Source organism: Eptesicus fuscus, chromosome 2 (genome assembly GCF_027574615.1).
Source record: "Eptesicus fuscus isolate TK198812 chromosome 2, DD_ASM_mEF_20220401, whole genome shotgun sequence".
Taxonomy (NCBI): Eukaryota; Metazoa; Chordata; class Mammalia; order Chiroptera; family Vespertilionidae; genus Eptesicus; species Eptesicus fuscus.
Genome location: NC_072474.1, coordinates 91082322 through 91105996, shown reverse-complemented (window position 1 = coordinate 91105996; position 23675 = coordinate 91082322). Strand labels below are relative to the sequence as shown.

Genomic DNA, 23675 nt, shown 5'->3' with positions numbered 1-23675 from the left:
CTTGTGCAAGGGCTCCATTAGGGTCAGGATGTGAACTTGGGTGGTCAGAATTCAGTCTGCCTCCTTGACCCTACCCTGCACAGGACTGAGACACAACATAAGCTCATGAAGTATCTGTTCGTCATCTTTGCAGGCCCACATCATCTTTGATAGATGGGAAACCCAAGCATATATTTAAAATAAAGCTTATCTATAATAATAAAAGCATAAAACATGCTAATTAGACCAGACGTCCTTCCAGACGACCTTCCAGACGAAGCCGGGGCTGCAAGGGAAGCCTGGGTCCCAGGTGCCTGCCGGTGGCTGGCGGGAAGCCCAGGTTCTGGGTGCCAAAGGGAAGCCGGTGCCAGCAGCTGGGGGAAGGAAGGCTTACTCTTGCACAAATTTTGGGCATCGGGCCTCTAGTTTTATTATAAAAGTGGCAAAAGTCATCCCTAAGTGTTTATTTTAAAAAATATTAAAAATATATAAATTTATATGTAACTGCAAGTGGAAATGTACAATTTATGAAAAAGCTGGCATTTTTATTTGGAGCTACCTAGCTTAGAATATCAAGTATCAAAATTTCCAAAAGGATGTTCTGCAAAAAGAACCTTTTAAACTAGATAAAATAACATCCTCTTTCCAACAGTGATAACAGTTATGACATAACCTCTATAAAAAATAGGATATTTCAAATGACATGAGTAAACAAACAACAATCTTTAACATTTCCATTCAATCTTAATAAAAATATGGTAAAGGCAAATTCCTTTTTTTACGAATAAATGAGTTATCTTAGAGAACTGTGCCCTAATTCCATATTAATGAGCGTTGTTTAAAATGAATAGAATGGCCCTGGCCGATGGTCTCAGTGGTGAGAGCATCGGTCTGAACACCAAAGGGTCTCGGGTTCAATTCCCTGATCTCACTGGTGCCCTTGAACAAGCTGCACGAAATCTCTTCCTGCCTGGGTTGCAGGTTTGCTACCTGCCCGCTGGTCGGGAGGCAACCAATTCATGTGTCTCTCTCACATCGATGTTTCTCTCTCTCTTTCTCCCCCTCCCGGCCTCCCTTCTCTCTGAAAAGCAACAGCAAAAATATCCTTGGCTGGGGATTAACAATAAAAAATAAATTAATAGAATGATTTTTAAAATTTTTATTTATTGATTTGAGAGAGAGAGAAAGGAAGGAAGAGGAAGAGAGAGAGAGCGGAACATGGATTTGTTGTTCCACTTATTTATATATTTATTGGTTGCTTCTTGTCTGTGCCCTGATGGGAGATTCAACCTGTAACTTTGGCATATTGGTATGATATGCCAGGGCCTAACAGAATTGTTTGATGTTACAGAAAAGCAACAAATAAAAAATATACTCAACATTTTAACTATATTATCAAAATGTTAAATAAAAGGGAATATCTACACCATTAAACTCGAATTATCCACCAACAGTAAGATGCTCTGACATATTTTTAAAAATACTAAAAATTATTCAGTTGTGTGTAGGTGTTCAAATGCATGACATTCCAAGCAATGAGCTGAAATGAGATGACTCATCAATTATCACATGAACCAAACAGCTGCCTCTGTTATTAACCCCTAGGTATCATGAGGTTTACTGCAAAGCGTTACCAAACCTCTACTGTACTGAAATAAAATCCAAGTTGAAAAATATTAAATGATGCTTTTGGACTTCCATACATATTGGAAATGTGGTTTAATCATAAAAAACATACACAACCTGAAAATAAAAACATCACCACTTATAAAGCTGCAATATTTTCCACAATTACCAGCATTAAAGGAACCTGTTTCTTGAAATTTCATTTGCCACCAAATCATGATGAATTATAAAAATATCAACATATCAAGCTATACAATTCTAAATGAAAATATAAATTCATGAAAGAGGGATTTTATTTTTAATTTTACTATTGTTTTTGGAGGAGGGATTTTTAAAGTAAAAAACAATAATAAAACCAACCCAGAATATTGAATTAAACCTGTAAAATGCCATCTTTAATAACTGTAAAATTAATTACATCCCATTTGACTCTAGTCCTTGGTAGCATAGTCTTTCATCATTTATTCCAGACATTTGATTTTTTAAAAGTCCATTTTCTAGTCCCCAAACAGATTTAATAAATGAATGAAAAGAAATGTAAAGGAAACGTCACTGCTTGGGTACGTTTCAGTAGCATCTTTCTGTAGCTCAGCCGAGTCCTTGCATAGCGGCAGAAGGTGGCAATGCTGAGCTAAAAAACGAAGTTTCTGGAGCTGTAACTGAAATCTTAGCAAGTTCACAGCGCAGGCCCCAGGTGGGTTATTACAGACTTTATTGTTGATACACAATGTAAAACTTCAATGAGCCTAAGCTTTAAACTAAATGTCTATAAAGTGACTAAAGGTTATTCAGTAGGAAATCAAGGATATTTCGTGAATTTCAACAACTACCTACTTTACAGTATGTCACCATACCTGATCAGTAATGCTTTTTTCAAAAGTAGTGAAATGTGCCTAACAAAACAATAAAATGCAAGCCTTTTAAAGGAATCAGTGAGACAGAAAGGTCCATGTAGCTTACCATTCATCAGGAGAGCAGCCATAATCCTCAGGCTCAGGGACATGGCTTCAGAAAGCAAGAAGAGGGACAGAAAGAGATGAAGAATAATCACAGAAAGGCTGATGGATCTTCAAAAAGTTAAGAAAATGAATTTTTAGCTGATTCTGAAAGAATGGCAGTTAGTATAGTAAGTAGAATGATCATTTATGGCAAATAAGCAGGTTTACAAAGTTATTCTATAACTGGATAGCTACCTTGCCTCTTCAACATGAGATTTACTGATTTTATGCACTGAATCCAGTATTCAGTAGGAAATATTTAAACTTCTCGGTTTAACTACAAAGCCAATGGAAATTCAATCACATACTGTATAATTGGAATCAAGTGTTTTAATGAAACAAACATGCTAATACCTAGGAACAAACAATCACACTGGTAAAATTTACCACATATATTTTAGAAGTAAATCTGACTTTCATGAGGTGATGGTTCTTTAAGCAGGTAAAATAAAATTAATTACATTTATATAAATTAAATGGAACCACATTTTAAGATTAACTGATTTTTCAAAAATTCCACTTATGTCATAATTCAGTTATTAAGCCATTTAGTATCTCAAACAGGAAGCATGCTAATGAATACTTAATTCCCTCCATTAATAAGCTCAGGTGAGCACTAGGAACATGTGATGGATGTATAGCTTTTACTTTAACAGACCAGTCAAAAGTGGCCCATAACACATCACAGAGCAGATTTTCTCTTATGTATGGATGTATTTATAAAATTTCTTTTTTATTGTTCATTTCCCCCTACTTTTACTGAGATATAACAGACATATAACAGTGTAAGGTTAAGATGTACAATATGTTTATTTGATACATTTATATACTGCAAAACAATTACCACAATAGCCGTAGTTAACATACCCATCACCTCACATGATTATAATTTCTTTTTTTGTGGCAAAAACATTTAAGATTTACTCTCTTAGCAACTTGAGCAGATTTTATCTCCCATTTCTTTTGGTATATATGTCCATTCAATATTTTTCCTTAAAATTAAACATATAAGGTATGGGTAGACTTTTTAAAAATGCAGAGTTCAGTACCAATGTAAAACCATTGCTACTTTTGACAAATGTACAATTAACTTCACTGGGACCTCTCTATCCCTAAGTGACCACCCCACTCTCTTTCCCTTCACCAACCTGGCCCTTACATGGGCCTGTCAATCAGGGCACCTCTTCCACCTCCAAAGCGCTGAGCTGCCTCAGTGCAGTACCCACTCCAACCACACGGAGGCAGTCCCTTCTACTGACTCATCATTCTCTCCTACCAAAGGACTTTCGTAGAGCATGAGAGGAAGAGCTAACCTAACTCCTTGTGGGCAGGACTCCCAGAAAAGGCAATGGCCTACTGCAGTGCTTAAGGCAATCACTTCTGACCAACCTCAAGGCTTGGACTCCAGACTGTATGAGGCAGGGGCAGGGGGTGTGCTACCCAAGCAACCACACTGTGCCAAGGTTCTGTCAAGATGCACCAGTGCTGCATAGCAGCCCCTGATCTCACACACCTGTCCTGCTTCTCAAGTCAGGCAGCTTAAACACCACAGCACTCAAGGCTCAGGGCCCCCGCCCCCTTCCCCGCCCGGGCAGATGCTGAGCACTATGCAGTGTGATGAGCAGCAGGCCACCCACACACTGCTCTTGATCCTGTCTGCATGAGTTTCCTGTGATCACTGCTCCAGCAGTGCGGATGTGTCTGCACGGTCTGATTATTTCTTTGCCTTTGTTTGCACGTCTGGTCAGTGCTGTTACATCTGCCTGGTAAGTTCTTCACTGAATCAGACAGTCTTAGATCTCAACTCAAGAATCACTTTCTCAGGGAGCAGTTCCTGACCTCCCTGATTAGATCACCCCCCAATCGCAGACTCCTCTATTGGTCTGTATGATTACTTAAAAGCCATTAACCCCCAATTAGGCTATCAACTCTAGGGGGCGGAAACCCTGTGAACTTTTGCTGATCCTTACAGTCCCATCATCTAACAGTGCCTCATACCTAGCAGGAGATTAGCATTCACCAAGGAAGGCAAATAGAGAAATTCATGGTGTTTACCCAGCTTTCACCTCTAGTCATGTGAACAGGAAGACACATTTGTTGGTTTTAATCCAGATGGAGGCAAAATTTTTTATTTCATTGCACAAATATTTTTATTTTTTAAAATATATTTTTATTGATTTCAGAGAGGAAGGGAAAGGGAGAGAGAGAAAGAAACATCAATGATGAGAGGGAATCATTGACTGGCTGCCTCCTGCACGCCCCACACTGCAACCAAGGCATGTGCCCTTGGCCGGAATCAAACCCGGAACCCTTCAGTCTACAGGCCGATGCTCTACTCACTGAGCCAAACCGGCTAGGATGCACAAATATTTTTATGTCATTGCCCATCATGAATCCAATTTGGGGCAAAGTTCATGTGAAATGAGAATAAATTAATCAAGACTAAATTTTGAAGCATTGTTTTAAGTGTTAAATATTATCTTCTAACAAACCTATGAATACACATAACTAGGTAAAGATTATACTATTAAGAGACTTCGTCTTGCCCTTCAACCAGATAAAAGCAAAAGAACTGACCGTTGACTCTACCTAGGGTAAGCGGAGGCTTTACCTCACTGCTTAAAAATGCTGAAAAAGCACCAGCTCCGAAACTGTAGCCCCAAAGGCATGTGTTAGTATGTGCAAGTATGTTATTTTCCTTTATTTTGCCACAACCTGGAGGGACACACACCATGCTTCCTTCTGTGGGAGCTGGAAGTGCACCTACCTAATAGTTCCCCGTGTTAAACACTGCTGCGGGGCAACTGGGGTCATGGAAGCACGTTATTTCCCTGTCCGGACTCCCATAACCCAAGACATTCCCACAGAGAGGTGGCTGACAGTAATTACTTTTTCCTGTGGAGTTTGGTGGACTTAGGTTAATGGTGTCTCTAAAGCCTTCAGATATTAACAACCCTCTACAATGCTGATGTTCCTACTGTCTGTCCATCAGGCTGTTTGGAGGAGAGGATGTTATTAAAAACTCAGTCAGGGTTAAGGATCCTAAAAGCACATACACAACCAATACATGATTATTGGAAGCAGTTGAACAACTGGCCTTACTCAACAAGGCTTTAGGTATTCTTGAAAGCATGATACAACACTGGAAAAAGAAACATATTTCTGTTTATATAGTTAAAATTTGCAAACAAAGAAACACCTTTTATAAAAATTTTCTAAATATGTTAGAATTTTATATCTAGGCAAAAAACCTTAAAGATCAACTGCTTTCTAATAACTCCAGAACCGAACTCAGATCTGTGGAGGAACAGAAGGATTTAGAAATGTTGTACTTTTCCTGGATGCCTTTGCTGTCTACAGTCCCTACCCACCTCTTCACCTCACCCATTCTCCCCTCCCTTCATATCTAAAGCTCCTGAATTTTGAGCTTTCTCAGGATGTATTTGAGAATTACTTTTCTGATCTTCTTGAGCCAGGCCTTAAACCTTAAGCAATAAATCTTTCCTTGCTCCATACTCTGAAAAACAAAATCACCTGCTCTCACCATCTTCATTTTAAAGGGTTTGGAATACTTGAAAGGAATGGTCCAGGGTCACAGTGAATTAGAACAAAGGTACAACTAGAACTCATGTCTTATGAGTTATTTTGATATTGAGAGGTTATTTTTCCAAAGAGGAAATTTGTTTCACTGAAAACTTAATCTAAATGAGGATAATTCTGAACGCGAATACTACTTTAATATTTATCAGTCTCAACCCCACTCTGCCAAATACAGTTAATGACAACATCACCAGCAGACACAGGAAAAACACTGCTCTTTAGAACTACTGCCTGCAAGTGCTGAAGGACTTGGTCCAAGAATTAAAAAACAAACAAAAAACCAACCTAATAAAATGCAGAAGGAAAGAGTACCTAGAGACCATTCTAGCTTTCTGCTCTGAGAAATTCATCATTAATAATTACTAATTTGAAACACTTGCTTCTTCAATTGGAAATTGGACAAAGTAAAGAGGGATGCCAATTATCAAACAGGTAATTCTAATAATCGCATTTCTGGGTGGATGCAGAATTTATGTAAAAACCAACATCACCATAGATCTATCAGCAAGTATCATACAACAAACTCTAGAATCTTGACAGGTCTTTCCTTCTCTTGTGTAGATTACTGTGGGTCTCACATACACAATGTCAAAAAGGGTGGCAGCACCTCTCCTGCTTCCGCGGCTGACCAAAGAGTGAGGCCAGTAGTAAATTTGGGGTTGGCGTGAAGAAAGGCTTTTTGGTCTAAGAGAATTAGCAGATCTTCAGATCAAGAGGAAAGATGCACAATGGCACCTAAGCCCAGAAACATAAACATGTTTCTCAAATTAACAGCCTGTCTTTATGATGTGGAAAAACCATTCCATCAAGTGTCTTTTTAGCTGAACAGTTGGAAGCCTTTTAGAGTCACACTAGAAGCCCGATGCATGAAGATTCGTGCAAGAATGGGCCTTCCTTCCCCTGGCTGTCGGCACTGTCTTCACTCCCGCTGGAGCCGCCTTTTCGCTCTGGCCCAGAGCCACCTTTCTGCCTTCCCGTGCTGGGGCGGTGTGAAACGCCTGTGTCGTTGCCATGGCGATGACGCAAGCATCCCGCCCTGCCCCCGGCTGCTCAGCACCTGTGTATGAAAATTAACCCACCATCTTTGTTGGGTTAATTTGCATACTCACTCCTGATTGGCTGGTGGGTGTCGCGAACGTACGGTCAATTTTCACCTTACTGTTTTATTAGTGTAGGTTTCCTACTGACCCAAAGAACAAAGACATCTGCTTCCATCTACTTCTCTTTTTGGACGCTGTGTATGTATGGGAGTAACAATACACGTTTAGAATTTTTTTACCCAATGGTTATCTATATAATAAAAGCCTAAGTGACCGTATGGTGGAATGACCAGAACGACTGGAGCCTATGATGCACACTGACCATCAGGGGGCAGACACTTAATGCAGGAGCTGGCCCCTGGTGGTCAGTGTACTCCCACAGGGGGAGTGCCGCTCAGCCAGAAGCCGGGCTCACAGCTGGTGAGCTCAGAGGCGGTGGCGGGAGCCTCTCTCACCTCCACAGCAGCACTAAGGAGCAGCATGTCGAGCAATAAGGAGTAGTGAGCAGGTGGGCGGTAAGGAGCAAGGGGTCCCAGACTGTGAGAGGGCTCAGGCCGGGCTGAGGGACCCCATCCCCAGTGCACGAATTTCATACACCAGCCTCTAGTTTACTTATAATTTTAAATAAAGCATTTTCAAAATTCAATACACTATTTTTATACTTGCTTAGTGTCTGGAGACAGAGTGTGAGTGGGGAAGAGTGGGGCGCATGCCAGACAACCCAAAAGCAAGCACCTTGCTTGTATGGTTAAGGGATTGAGATTATCAGTCTTACTTGTGGATAAAGGTTGAAAAATTTGGTAATAGGCCAATTCTATCAACCAGGAGGGTGTTTCCTTTTTGATCATGCCTTTTTAGGAAATGTAAAAATTAATTTCTCACTTTATAAAGTATTTAAAAGAGAAGGCTTTTTGCCATGGCTGGTGTGGCTCAGTTGGTTGGTGCTGTTCCACGCACCTGAGAGGTCACTGACTTATTCCTGGTCAGAGCACATGCCCAGGTTGTGGGCTTGATCCCTAGAAGGGGCATGCAGAAGGCAACCATTAATGTTTTTTTTTTTCTCTCTCTCCCTCTCCCTTCGTCTCTCTCTAAAATTCAATATTAAAAAGTCATATTAAAAAGAAAACAAGGGTTTTGAACAGTTCAGGTAGGCATACCTGGATATGAGAAAAAATGAGTGTTCAACAGCACATGCTAAGAGACATTAATAGCCTGATAAAAGTTTTTGATGATACTCATTAATTCTTCCCTGGATTTAAGAGGTTCATGTCCCTACTTCCTTCCCATCACCAGAAATGTAAATTGTTCTGTGACTGCAAAGAGGAGAGATGACAAAAGAAAGAAGCAAATCAAAAGGATAAGTTATCAGAGAAACAAGAAGAATGTTTTAACTTGAAAAGCGCCCAAGGCCAGACTGCATGCTCCTACCACATGCCAGCTGTACTCTAACTTAATGGCAACGCAGAGGGAGGGGTGTTTGTACCAGGTAGAGTCCTTGAGCATCTCTAAACACTGAAATATTATTGGGCAGCCCCCACCTCAGAGGTGGTTTCAAATGAAAGACAGCGCCTAAACATAAAACACAACACATACATGTATGTATAAAGTAAAACAGCTGCTTTCCAGGTTAAAAAAAAAAAAAAACTCCACTAAAAGAACTCTCAAAATGTACCAAATTGCTAACACTAATTAAGTTGTATTTCATATTCTATTTAAAGAGGAAAAACTTACCCATAAGCAACTCCAGCTATGGTGCACTTCTTAAACTGCATTACATTGCACGTTAGAGTTCCAGTTTTGTCAGAAAAGATGTATTTTACCTAAAAAAAAAGAGTTTAAAATGTCTCACTAAAATTTCAGAAGTCTTTTTATGCCAGTCTCCTACAGAGGGGGAAAAAAACCTCAAATTATTCTTTTTATCAATTTTGTTACATTGTAGGGGCACAATGGAATGCTATTAATTGACTTCTTTCAGCATATAAAGGAATATGTTCAACTATATTTGTTTAGTATTTGAACAGTAAACCATTTCATGTTTGACTATCGAGGTATTAGAGAAACTATGGTCATATAGAAATCTGCCTCAATATGGAATGAATTTCCACCAGAAAGTGCATTTACTGCTACTTAACATTTATGGGGCACTAAAACATCTACCAGCATTTCTCCACATAATCGCAGAGCAGGCAATTGCTTCTGCAATGAACTTCATACAACATCTGAACTGGTAAGGAAAAGGCTAATTCTGGTCTAAATGCTATTTGAAAAGTAAGAGTTAGCAACTGGCAAGGGCACAAAAAAAGAAGAATCTCTTCTTAGCCAGTACAGGGTGGGGCAAAAATGGGTTTACAGTTGTTTATACAGAAAACAATATAATAATGAATAAATAATTATGTAAGAATAAACTCTGTACTTCGTGTACTCACAACTGTAAAACTGTAAACTTACTTTTGCCCCACCTTGTTTGAATAAATGGATTGCAAATATACACCTGTGAATACTGCATGAATTGTAAATCTAAAATTCCTGTTTGCCTACTATTCCTATTGTTCAACTTACATAACTTAATTGATGAATTTAACTTTTTCTTCCATTCTGGTCAAAAGCTATGAATAATTTTTAAACTGAGAGTTTATAACTCAAAAATTGCCAATACTTTGCTACTAGTCAGATTATATACTGAAGGACATCTCTCAGTACAATACCTCATTTGAGAGCAAAATATGCTTTAAATGTATTTGCAACTTCATTTACTAAAAATGAAAATTAATGGTTATGTACGAACATGTATTTATGTGATTATCCGAGTAATAGAAAATTAGGAGCTGTCAATTCATATGAAGTAGTTGCCACCTACGGCAGAAATTACAACGAATCTGACTTCCATGTCAACACATAAACGAGAAATACCATTTACCTGGCCAAGCTCCTCATTCAGGTTAGATGTCCGAGCCATAGCAGCAGTGTCTGTGGGCTCATAGTGCATGTCAAGATCCTTTTTAAAAATAAAATAAATCCGTGAATACAACTAGTCATAAGACACTGAGTGAAATTTTATTTTAATTGGTAAGCTGTGTATATAATCACTCGCAGCTTTTGCTACCCCTATACCATTTCAGTTGACTTTGCTGAACAGTACTCAATCTAGAATATTATATTGCACAGTAAAGGCAGAGCAATGTGACGGGTAGGGCATGTCTCTGGCTATCAGACTGACTGTAAAGATTAAACAAGATAATGTATGTAAAGTGCTCCCTATGAGGTCTGACACAATGTAAGTGCTTAATGTGAGCTAAAATCACAGCAACTAAATATTGATAAAATAAGTACAACTTCACACCCCTGGGAAAATGACCTAGTGTGCTGGGAGCCAATTCCAGCATGTCATCATTACAAGAGTTTCATCAAAAGGTTGATGAAGCTTGGGGGCTCAACAAGGGCTGAGCCACATATGTAATTACCTGTTGGAGTGGCTAAAAAGCATCTCCCCCAAACCTGAACAGGATGTTTGTTAAATGCCAGATAGCTCAGGGCTTCTTAATCTACATGTTATTGCCTCCTGTTGGCCAAACATCTGAACAGCTGTAGGCTATTCCCCAATCTGACAATGCTTCTGTACAATACCCTTTGAAGTGTATTATCTCCACCTTGCCTTAGGACAAATTGTGTTAATAAAAAGCAAGGTCCTGAGTCAAGGGAAGTTTTCAGCTCCTTTAGCTGAAGCTCCTCTGACCCCCAGTGCCTTTCAAAGTTATCTTTTGACCTTGGACTCCTTATTGAATCTACGCATCAGCCTTTCTCCAGATTGCTGAACCCTTCATAACGCTGGGACAGGAACACCAATACTAGTGGATTCTATCTGGTTGTACTTTCTTGGCTAAGTTTCTTACACGGTATGTACTTGAAAGCAAAAAGAGTGTATTCTCAAAACCCAAAGAGAAGTGTATAGTTTTCATACCAATTTGTTCTTGCTTTGCACCCAGAATTATGAGGTTTGACTCCTAATCCCATAAAAATTAATATTTCCTAAAGCAGAACGTTTTAATGATCAGTCAGAGTTGACTGATTTTCACATGTCAAATGAAAAGGCTAAAGCTGACCTCTTCCATATCTGCCTTTCGGAATGCTCACTGTCATTTCTGGAATAGGTTGTAGAGTTGTAGGTGCCATGCTTGAAGAGGGGAACTAAACAATGGGGCAATGTTTGGAGAGGAGTGACCGGAATGGGGATGAAGTTGGAAATCAAGTGAAATGAAGAACTGAAGGAGATGGAGAACATTTAATGGGGAGAGGGGATATGGTAACAGAATTGGCATGACAGTCAATTTCAAATGTTTTACAAGGCTAGTATTTGGAAACAAGATGAGACAATTTTCATGAAAGATCTACTGGGAAGAACCAGGATCAAAAGGAGGCAGCTACTAATCTTATTTCCCTACAAAGAATAAGCTGCTGGAAAGAGGAGATCTCTTCAGTCAGGAAAGTTAAAAAATCTCTGTGTATCAGAAAGGTGGTTGAAAGGCCTGCTGGGGTCACCCACCACTAAAATTATGTAATTATTTCAAGCAAATATTATTTTTGAAAATCCAAATAAAATAGCAAAGGAATTGACTAGTTATTTGATGTTCACAATGAGTCACTTTATTACTTCTGATTATAAGTGGAAAACCTTCAATAAGTTTTAAATGTATTTATACAAACTTTATTACAGAATTTTTCGGTTATGTATCTCCTGTATGAAATGAGCTATGCTTGCAGCTCATCTTAGATTTCGAAATTATATGGATCTCTTACCAATGAATTAAGAGACTGACAGCTGAGGTGGATCATTTACCATGGGACGATAATGAGCAGTTACAAAAGCAGCATCAGTTATATTTTTAAAAATCCTAATCTTGTTCAGGTGGAAAGACTTCAAAGTGATTTAAAAAGAAACATCAAAAGATAATACCTTTATTCAAAATAAAAGAAAATTTAAACTTTCAGGCAGGCCAGGCCTGGATATTAATTTAATTTACATAAATTCATTAATTTTAACTTTGGTAAAAATAAAACAGAGGAAGAGCAACATATTTTATAAACAAAACATTTAGGAAACAGATGTCCAACACATTTTCCCAAGATTTAAAACAATATTTAAGAAAAAAAAAAAGAGGAAGAATTCAAGTGCAGCTGAAATAGTTTACAGTGTGGTAACATAAACTCTATACATGTGTAAAACATGGCAGGAGCCCTGGTTGCTACAAGAAGTGCATACAGTATTATTTTTAGAGTGCTCAATTGTTTATGAAGCTGTCTTCTATGTTGTAAAATTTCTTGGATTTACAGAACCACTGGGAGATGCAGGTAAGCTCCATTTATCATTCCTATGCGAGTGTCCAAGGAAATATGGCTCAAAGAAGTCGAGTGGCTTGCCAAAGCTCACACAGCTAGTAAATTGTAGAACGAGAATATTTTAACTCCAAATCCCCGGTTCTCCTTTTCCCCAAGCCCACTATATAATGCAAAATAGGTTTCTTGAACTAGAGACCTACTTTCTGCAGATGTCTGGTCCATAAACTTGGGTGATATTGAGATGAGAGATTTTGTTACCGATTTTCACATGTCTATTAGGCTTAAAAATATTTTGAAATATTACCTTGCAGTCAACAAAAGGTAAGGTATAATTAAGATTTATTTTTTTCCTCCAAGGAAATCAAAAGATCCTATCAGGAAAAAATATGTTTTGAGTGATAAGAAACAATAATCATTCATATTTACCCAATTGATGAAGTATGCCTGGGTAAATTTCACCACTTCCAATGTAACCAATAAGCTGATAGGAATGAGATTGTTGAAAAGGATGATGAAGGTCAGGAAATTCAGCCCAAAATTATTAGCGCCACCATCTGTTGGGGAAGGTGGGAAGAAAAACATTTATGGTTTTATATATGTTCTTTTGACCAGAGCTTTAAGCATAAAAAAAGTTTTTCATAAAGTATAGCATATCTTGATAGTTTGGGAGGAATACTGTGTTGATAACATATCCTAATTCTCAAAGAAATTCTTTAAGATGGAAGAGCATTATTTGTGTTCAAGATATTAATTAATCCCATTAAGACCTGCATAATGATACTAAAAAATGAAAGTACTGTCAAGCATTTCAAATTCTGTTCCAAACACAAAGTTTAGAGATATTAGGGACAGGACTGAGGGTTTATAAATGAAAAATCTTAACTGAGCAGAACCACTCTTACATAAACTTTTGAAAAGCGCTTCCAATTTAAAGCATGCCTTAAAAGCAAACAAACAAAACAGCACCAGCAAAACTAACCCAGATAGCAAAAACAATGGTAGGGCAGGATCCTAGATTAATTCAGCTCTAGGTAAATTAAAGTCTTCATCTTCAATAATGAAAATAAAACAGTTATCCCAGATACACTGTAATGTACACAAAGAAACAAATTGATGGTAGTCGTAATGGTTTTAAAGTTGAAACAGTAAATCAATGACTGTAAAAAAAAAACCACAATAAAAACTTGGAATAGCTGCAAAGCTAAATCAATATAATAAAAATATAATTGAAAAAAATCGATGTTGCCGTAAGATTTTCCTAAAATATCTTCACACTTTGAAAATTAAGTATTTGTTGGTTAAGGACTCATCAAAAGGCTCTGCTAACTTACTTTCCAGAAATACTTAGGGGAGGTGCATTCATCCCATAATCCCATAACAGAGGATAAATGCTCCAAAGGAAACTAACAGCACTTGCCCTCAGACAAGGTGACGAATAACACAGAACTCACTGCACTCAGGAGTTCAAGCAAAAGTACATTCAATTTAAACATGTTAAAACGTGTCAACTACTTTTGGTGCATTAAATATACTCAGTCTGCTTTCTTTACTGGACAGCCATCTAACTACCTGCATTAAAATATTTTAAAACAAACGAATAACACTAATGAAAATAACATGAATAAAATCACATTTTATGTTACTGTGAAGTGCTCATTTTATCTTTAAGGATCCTGAAATTTTAGAGATTCTAACACTTTACTTTTACTGAAAATTGCATTGAAAAGTGAAGACTAAATGCCCAGTTATCTTGGCCACAATGTTCTCCTTTCAGAAATAAGAGGAAATCCCAAGATCAGCTGTGAAACAAATACCGGCTCATGTTTTAATGAAAGAGAAAGTGTCCAGCACTTTCATGCTTACAATTGAGGTTGAGATACCAGTCCTTTCCAGAATGCCGTCGATTCCAAATGGCCGAGCCCACAGAACAGATAAGGGACATGGCAATTAAGATACAAAACAAAATCAAAATTTGTACGTTTGTAATTCGTTCCACATTTGAGAGTTTAAGTGGTGGACTTGTTGAATTCTGTAAAAAGACACAAGATGAGTAATAAGAAATGTGTACAATGATTTAGTAATAGGTATCTAGTATTTTGATGAGGATGACAAGGTCCTCATTAAACTCAAAATCTAGACATGGGCAGGTGCCTGAACATTATACAGATAATAAGCACAGATGTAATAAGCTGTCAAAGGTTAACAGCCTCTTTTTCTAAGGGCCGCTATGTCACCTAAGCCTTTTTCTAGGATATCCTCTTATAATAAAAGCCCAGCGACTGAATGGCGGAACAACCAGAACGACCACTCGACCAGGCGCTGGGATGTGCACTGACCACTTGGTCAGTGAGCTCTCACAGTAGGAGCACTCCTCGGCTGACCAGGATGAGCGGCGCTCCCACAGTGGGCGGATTCCCACAAGCCACACCCCCACCAGTGCACAAATCCCGTGCACCGGGCCTCTAGTAAAAACAATAATAGGGGAATGAAGTAACATGCCTTTTGTAAACACAGCATTTGTACTGTGGCAGACAAGACAAACAATGTATTACCTGGCTACTTAAGCAAACAGGGTAGACTAGAAGCATCTAGCCTCGCATCTCTGCTTAGGAAGAGAGGCAGAGAAGCTGACCTATGAACCCATAAGCCAGAGACCTGGAAATTCCAAAGGCTAAAAGCAATAATTAAAGGATCACTGGTTTCCAGATTTTGGTGGCACTGAGAAACTGTTTTTACCGGACACAGCAACTATCTAAGCAGTCCTGGGTGTAGAGAATAATAGAGACAGGTTTCCTCAGATGTATTTAATGATAAAAAAATGATTATGCTAGATTTGTGCTAATAAAGAAGGCATTCTGAGGACAGAAAATTAAATGCTATAACCAATATGAAATGACTTACAGAATTTATAGAATAATTAGGGGTGAAATCATTAATAGCAGTTTTACTTGCCTGGTGAGTATAGGTTCATGCCTTTACAATGTACCAAGTTATCAATCAGCCCTCAGAGCAGATTTTCATGTAGTGTCTTAAAACTGAGCTCCCCACACCCATCTAAACACTGAACACTGATGATATTAAATGTATAGAAGGAGCACCCACAGGCATGTGTAAACATTACAAATGGCTAGGATGAAGGCTGATAAAAAATGGCCTAACATAAACATGCTATGAAACAATGGTCAACATTTGTTCCATGTGTTTTTCTTCTAATTTTACGAAAAAACAAAAATAAGTCCTAAAATTTGATCATTGTATTCAAATAAAATTATAAGACAAATACTTCAATGCAGAGCACTCATCATTATGCAGACAAGTTGCATGTATCACTTCAACAGTTAGTAAATGCCGCTGATGGAACCAATACGCAAGATCACTGTGAGTTCACGCAGTGGGTGGTCTCTGGGGAGACTCTCCGGTGTGGTGTGTGCAATGAAGCACAGCACTGCCCACTCACCGAAGCACGGGATTCTGGATGTAGAAAGTGGGGCTCAGGGATCTGTGACAGATGGTCTACTAAGTGTGGGACTTCCACCCCAAAAGCTACTAACATCACATTTCCCAAAGATTGAGGTCTAGGAGGTCTGCACAGATAAAAATCCCACCTGCATCAGCTTGGTGTCATGTCCAGTGTAGACGACTATTCCGTGAACCCACTGCGTATTTCTTAACTGGGCGCCTCGAAGAAGAATCTGATCTGCTCCCAGGGGCACGGTGCTGTGACAGAGGACACTGGCATTAGAAATGGCATTTTCTAAAACGCTTCAGAGTCTTACAGCCACCATAGAGTTCCAAAAAAAAAAAAAAAAAAGAAAGAAAGAAAAAGGCTCTGTTATTTAAATAACCCTTCTCGTATTTACTGTATTTTTAGAAAAGAAGTCATTTTTCTGCCCATAAGAATTTTCTTATGTTAGAACAACTGCAGGGAAGCATTTCAGTGGCTTCTCCCTAAACATCAATCCCACCATTTCCTACAATTTCACAATCTAAAATAGGAGGCAATGTTGTGGAAAGCAGAGGCCCGTTTTCAAACCTATTTAAGACTTTTCCTGATTTAGTTAAGTCCAGTTAGGGTTCTGAGATGTTTGGAAGTGTTTAGGTAAGGAGCTCTGTTCCCCCTCCCTCACCTTCCTTTAAATTAAATAGCTTTGTGCCAGGCAGAGGTGGCTCAGTGGTTGAGCACTGACCTATGAACTGGGAGGTCACCATTCCATTCCCGGTCAGGGCATATGCCTGGGTTGTGGGCTCAATCCCCTGTGTGGGGCGTGCAGGAGGCAACCTATCAATGATTCTCTCTCATCATTGATGTTTCTACCTCTCTCTGCCTCTCCCTTCCTCTCTGAAATCAATAAAAATATATTTAAAAAATAAAAATAAATAAAAAATGCACAAGGTAAGATAAATACACAGATCTCATCATTTTCACAAAAGGATTCTGGGTTCATGTAATGTAGAAGTGCTCAAGGAAAAGGTTTTGAGTGCTGAGACTGAGAGCACAAGAAAGTATGTACCCAGGTTAGCAATACACTGTGACACAGGGGATTCTGTGTTGTTATGAAGACCGACTTTACATACCCATGTCCATCAAGCCTTATGTTTCCAACAAAGTCGTAGAGATGTCTGTTTGGACTTTCACACTCAACTCTGCCAGAAATTCTCATCAAACTGTCAATGTCTCTTATATCTGCTGTTACTGGCAAGCCCTGTTCAGAAATGTTTCAATAAGTAAAGAGTATACCAAATACATTGCATGTGGGGGGGAAGGGGGAATTCTGAATCCATCCAGGCCTATGACCTAAGAGATCCCACTATTTTATAAGCAATTCTCCCCTCCAGACAACAAATACTCTCTATGGATTCATAATTAAGGGATACCGTCCTCTCCACTTAACACAGGTTTCTAGCACAAGAATAGGACATCTATTGGAAGGTTCTAAAATATAGTCGAGAGACTATAAACTAGTCCAAAAAGATATTTTAAAGTAAGTTCTTAAAAAACTGCTTCCAAAAATAAATACAGTATGAATCTCTCTGCTGAATCTCAGAAAGCGGCTGAAAAATGAATAAAATCTATGTCCAAAGAGAATACTTTGTTCTTTTTGCTCACTGAGAAGGAAAACTCCAAAACAGTTCTTCCCTCTGGCCCAGGGGAACTGTCTGGAACCGAACAGGCCTGCTTCCTGAGACCCTCTGAACTCTCCCCGCACCCCAATCTCCCACGTGTTATTCTCCCATTCACCTAGAACCCAAGGGGACACAGTCATGAGCAGCCTAACAATGTTTTGACCAACGAGTGATGGCATATATGACCGTTTCTGGAAGATTATCATGGAGCTGAAAATTCCTTTTCGCCTACGGACATCACAGCTGCCGTAATGTCACAGTACAACGCATTGCTCACATACAATTATGTATAGTACATAATACTTGGTAATGATGATGTTACTGGTTTATGTATTTACTATATTTTTTTAATCATGATTTAGAGCATATCCTTTCTACTTACAAAAAAAACCACAAAACATGCTATAAAACTGGATGCGTATTAAGCTGGCAGCAGCCTGAGACACTCAGTGTTGGCATCGTTTTCTCTTGTGCTTGATTTAATCTCGTGTTGTTTTGTGCAGTAACATGCTGTACAGGTTTGTAGTGGACGAGCAACTGACTACACCATACAGCCTAGGTGTGCAGTAGGCTAAACCATCTAGGTTTGCGTAAGTGCACTCTGTGGATTTCGCACAATGATGAAATCGCCTTGGAGCGCATTTCTCAGAACCATCCCTGTTTTTCCAATGGTGTATGACTGTTCATTTTTAAAGTCCCTTTTACAACTTTAAAGACAAAAACCCTACAGTTGCTTTCTATTAGAGATGGTGTGAGAAGTAAACAAATCTAAACTATTCCCTGAGATGAGTGAGACAATTAGAACAGCAATGAAAACTGTCTTTTCATATACAGTAAAGCCAAATCATTTGGGTCAGGTGAATAGGCAAAAAGAATAAGCTAACACACATCAAAGCAATTAGAGTGACTACTATTGTTATTATCGTCAGAGTGTTGGCTATTACATAAAATATTTAAAATAGTATCTATACAAACAGGACCATATTTCATCAGGCAAGTCAATCTGAGTGTTCCATAATACATAATGATACCGATTTCTAAATCCTCTTCATAGGGGCTCAATGAGAAAACATCCACAATTGGACAGAATTACTTCAACTCGAGACAGTCAGAAGTAAAGCTACTGATTCCACGTCATAAAACAGCAGCCATGATACTAACCGGTATTAGGTCTTACCTGTCTAATTTTCAGGTTTGTTTCACCATCTAAGTTGGATGTTTCAATGTAGCACATGGCCTGGGGCTCACTGTTGTTTGAAATTGAAAAGGAGAAAGGTTCAGTGGGGGAAGAAAAGCATAACACTAGCTCACTGACTGCTCAGACTCACTGAAGCCTTTCATTCTAAGCAAAGCTTTAGCTGCCTACTTTCTTGCCGGTTTCCACTCTTAGTACAAAAATGCTGCAAGGCAGAACCCATGCATGACAACTCATGGACCAGCTTTTCAGCCAGAAGGATCCCAAAGCAGTTTCCTGGCAGCAATCAGTACAGATCTTCAAGATAAAGTAAATGCTGAAATTTGTCACATCATACTTCAAGTGCTCATCCACACAGATACAACACAGACTGTATCTGAAATGTAAAGCTGTTTTGTGTCCAGATTTATCTTTAGCTCAAAAATATCAAGTGAGATTCATGCTCACAGCCACATGTAAACTGGTTGAGAAAAATGCTTGATTAGAAAATTCCAGATCGCTGCTTCTACAGACTTGCATTTACTACCCTTTTAGGAAAGATGAATAGAATCACAGAAACTGTAATACTTAAAATATACAACTACTTTTAAAAACCTTATGAACAGATTTTGCAGTGAAAGTAGCTTTCTGCTCCTATTCTATTTCTTAAAGTTGTTTTAGTGACTTTTGGGACAGTAAAAAACCGAAATAAAACGAAAACCAGCCAATTTAGCCCTACTGCTCTTTGACCTGACCTAGAAGATCCTCCTGGGCGTCTTAGTGAAGTTTGGTGTCCACTGGCTGGTGGGAGGGCAGGTTCTCCACTTTTTTCTTTCTTTTTTTTTTCACAAAAACCGTGTCCTGAACCACCTATATCCTGCCCCTTCACATACTAACTTTCCTTGTGTAGTAACTATAGACAGGTGAGTTTGCTGTCCAAATGTATAAGCTGGTTCTCAAATATAAGGTAAAGCATTCTGAAGTTAATCAGTCTTATTAGCACTCGATTATATAAGCCTAATTAGGGAACATCACACAAGTAAATATGAAAGCAATCTCTAATGATCATGTGTATTCAGAGTTGGGAAGAAATAAATTTATCAGTTACAATCACCTGGAATTTTCTAATCAACTTCCAATGTGTGTGCAAAACAGACTATTCTGAGTTTCAAAAATGGGCATGTAGCTTAGTTTTGTGTCCTGAAGGTCTGTGAAAATTATTAACCATATGGTTATAAAATATTTTACAGATTCACTTTATAGTAACTTTGCATGTTCTCATGTTCTTCAATTTACTCTATGGGCTTTATTATAATCCCATAAAAGCTGATACTTTTCCCCAACTGGAAAAACTTGCAATATTTATTTTTCATTCTATCAATTATTCAAAGTTTTTTATTATTATTATTACTGTCACAATAATAATGTGGCTCTGGCAATTGCTCTCAATTTGTAATTTACTTATGTATATATTTGGAACAGAAATGGTTTATGAAATTATAAAGCACATCTTCTGAAAATACAGAAGCATGACGACAAACATATGCTAAATGAACAATGCTGATTCCAGATTTGGGCAGTAAAAAAGGCATTAAAAAGTTTTATTTTACAGATCCAAGGCTATTCTCACATTAAAATGAGAATAACATTCTAATTCTATTTATTTTTTTTCCCAAAAGCAACTTTTCTAGGACTTTAAATGGCTAGGAAATTAGAAAGTTAAATGGCTGATTTCTACTTGAAATGGGGCAAATTAAATATGCATCCAATTCAGAACATATTAATCCCTTAAGACAGCTGTTACTGAAGCGGTTCTTAACAGTGCTACGAAAAGGCAGCAAGATGTATCAGAGAAGAATCATGCTAGACATTAAATATTTCAGCAAAGTATGAAGACATCCAACACACAAACTACAGTCAGAGAAGCAAAGCAGGCTTTTTGATTAGCAAGTGGGAAAATGAAACAAGATGCACATCACACTCAAGACACTAGCAGACAGCTGAAATTTACCACAGTCACGTGCACTTTGTCACTAGTTACAAATGGGATAACAATTGATTCCGGAGCATGCGGTACAGAATGTACAACAGTGAGCTTTGTGCCGGGAGTCCTCCATAAACCCTATACAAGCCCAAATAACAGCCATGTGTGCTGAAGGGATTCTCTAGAACTTACAGAAAATGTCAGATGTAAGACAAACGTTTAAAATCTTAAAATATTTCTCAATAACTTTCATGTAAAGCTTAACATTGTTCAAAATAATATCCTAGAGAGGCACTGAATTAAGCCTTAGGCATGTTGTTAAAAAAATGAATATCTATGAATGATGCCCAGGAAATTAAAATCTAGCTTTATTGGCATGCCTCATGGGCTCCTACTGATAACAATAGGAGCTGAATCTGCCTACTTAAGGGATGAACATCAGCCAACATTGCTTTCAACAAGGCCTTTAAAACATCTGTGAAATGTCCATCCCCAAGAAGGAGAAAAAAGCCTGTGTTTCCTAGGAAGAGACACAGAGCTCAATCATCTTTTGGTGCAACTGTTCTCTGGTGTAGGGTGAGGATCCACACACACATCCTGTAGGGCTCAGTGCTCTGACCTTGAGGACAGGCTGATGAGATCTGCTGGGAGATGTTCCCCATTGGTCACTTTCACTATTTCCCCTACTGCCACCTACAGGTCCCAGTTTAAAATAATTAAAATGGAAAAAGAAAAATAACAGAGAAAACAAACAACAAATGGACAAAGGAGACAGAAAGTTTGAAATTATTATAGAAAATAACACATGTTAATAAAATGTCTAATGCCAATTTTTTCAAAACTTATTTTGATCAGGTCTAAAGGTACAAGAAAACATGGACTATTTTAAGGATTATTTATTCGCTTTCAAGCTCAATTTTTAACCTGAAAATTTCTGATTATTAAAAATTTAATCATAAACACATCTTATCATATTCAATAAAAAGATATTTCTATATATAGAGCTACTTTATCTGAAAGATTTTCTTTTCTCTAATTCCCCACTCTCATGCCAATCTACTCTGTGTCCACTCCTTAGCCTAGAAGAAAGGAAATAACTATGGAAATTACTTTTTAGGAGACTACTTTTGAAAAGCAGAGTATACTATACTAGCTCTTCTTCTATACATACACTAAAAAACACTTTAAAATTTTCTGATTCCAAAACATTTTCAAAGTTATTACATAAATATCTTATCAACTTTAATGCAGAACTGCAAATACATGGACTTTAGGATGTTAGAAGGCATAATTGCAGCCTTTTGAGTTATTTAATAATTAATAAAGTGTAGGTAATGCACTATTTTGGGAGGGTAATCCTTTGAACCTGGGAGAAAAAATCTCAAAAGTATGAAGTAAACATGCCAAAAATCTGTTTGGATTTGAATTAATAGTCTGAGTTATTTTATTCTATTTTATACTTTCTCAACTCATGCATCTATTTGTTTGTTATATGATAAAATTTCAGTTTCTTTATTTCAAAGTGAAAATCAATGAAACTACTTTCAACCATGTTCATGCTTTAATTTCAAACTACCTCAAAGAAGATATACTACTAGTAATTAATAATTTAAAAATATTTAGAAATTGAAATATTATGAATTATTGTTTATTGCTAGTACAGGGGAAAATAGCCATGTACTTACTTTGATAGCAGACACTATGGTATAATGAAGATATTAGACTAGGGATTAAGTAGTCTAACAGTGATCTTGTCATTAGCTAAAGTTAAGTGGCTAAAAACAAGATAAAGGCAAAATTCCTCTTTATGTTAAATGATGACAAAACTTCACCTACTTTTAAAATTTAATGAAGGTTCAAAAGAGCCAAGTAATTAAAAAACCCTTTTGAAAAAAACACACAAAAAAACTGACAGGTGGTATTTTGTCACTTGGACAGAAATATCAGGTAATCTTTTTAAAAATACTAATTTTTGGAGGAAGTTAATCATTGTGGATGCTATATTAAGATATAAGGAGCTATTTTGATTTGTCAGTATTAATAGCCACCAGTAAATGTTTTTAATGTTCAGAAAATAACTCCTTTTAAAATGCTCTGAAGTTTAAGAAATATAAATACAAAGCATTATGGGAATTTCTGGGATTAGACAGAGGCAGGTGAAAAATATTTTGACAACTTTTAACTTAGAGCTAAGTATACAGCCAGGGCAGTACAGGCAGTTATCTTCATATTTTTGAGTGTACAAAATTTAAACATTGTAATCAATGGTTCAGCATATATGATTCTATGATAATGTCTCTATGATAAGTTTAATCAGGAAAACATCAATACATAAATTGATAAAATGTTTTACTATCATTTTGAAAATTGTATAAACATGACATTCAGATGGTCAGTCATCTATTACATTTCTCAAACTTTCATTTGGCGTATCATTCTGTAGGCAGACAGGCTGAAAGCTTAATGAAATGCTATCAATTTAAACAAAAAGGAGAACTGAGGAGTATGAGAGTTTGATTAAGTAATCCATCTTCCTCAGTTAAAACGATATGAAATTAAGCCTGAGCGATTAACTGTTTTGTTCAAAATCACCAAGCCAAGAAACCTGGCTTCCTGCCTCCTAAGCAGAGCTCTCCTTCATACGTGAGGCCCTACAGTACCTGAGACAAAGACAACAGACTCCCTGTTAAACTCATTCCCACACTGTGTGGGCCATCCCCTTTACTTCAGTTTTAGAAACCTACCCTAATCAAACAATAAGTAAAGGAAACTATAAACAGAAAGGTTGATTTAAAAACTTCATCATTTCAAAACCT

General features: G+C 37.7%; 1 protein-coding gene across 6 annotated transcripts in view; it reads right to left on the bottom strand.

Moving 5' to 3' along the window:
- The window catches only part of ATP8A1 (ATPase phospholipid transporting 8A1), a 218408-nt gene that overhangs the window by 130584 nt on the left and 64149 nt on the right, over positions 1–23675 (bottom strand). For 4 of the 6 annotated variants that reach the window (XM_054729349.1, XM_054729332.1, XM_054729342.1 and 1 more), the window contains 8 exons: positions 18879–18948; positions 17153–17280; positions 16183–16294; positions 14441–14606; positions 13004–13131; positions 10161–10238; positions 8975–9063; positions 2566–2610 (listed from right to left, as the gene is read on the bottom strand). In XM_054729349.1, the coding sequence (XP_054585324.1) occupies positions 2566–2610; positions 8975–9063; positions 10161–10238; positions 13004–13131; positions 14441–14606; positions 16183–16294; positions 17153–17280; positions 18879–18948 (816 nt within the window). Of the gene's footprint in view, positions 1–2565; positions 2611–8974; positions 9064–10160; positions 10239–13003; positions 13132–14440; positions 14607–16182; positions 16295–17152; positions 17281–18878; positions 18949–21478; positions 21553–23675 lie in introns of all 6 variants that reach the window. The other 2 variants (XM_054729336.1, XM_054729339.1) reach the window with 2 other exon arrangements.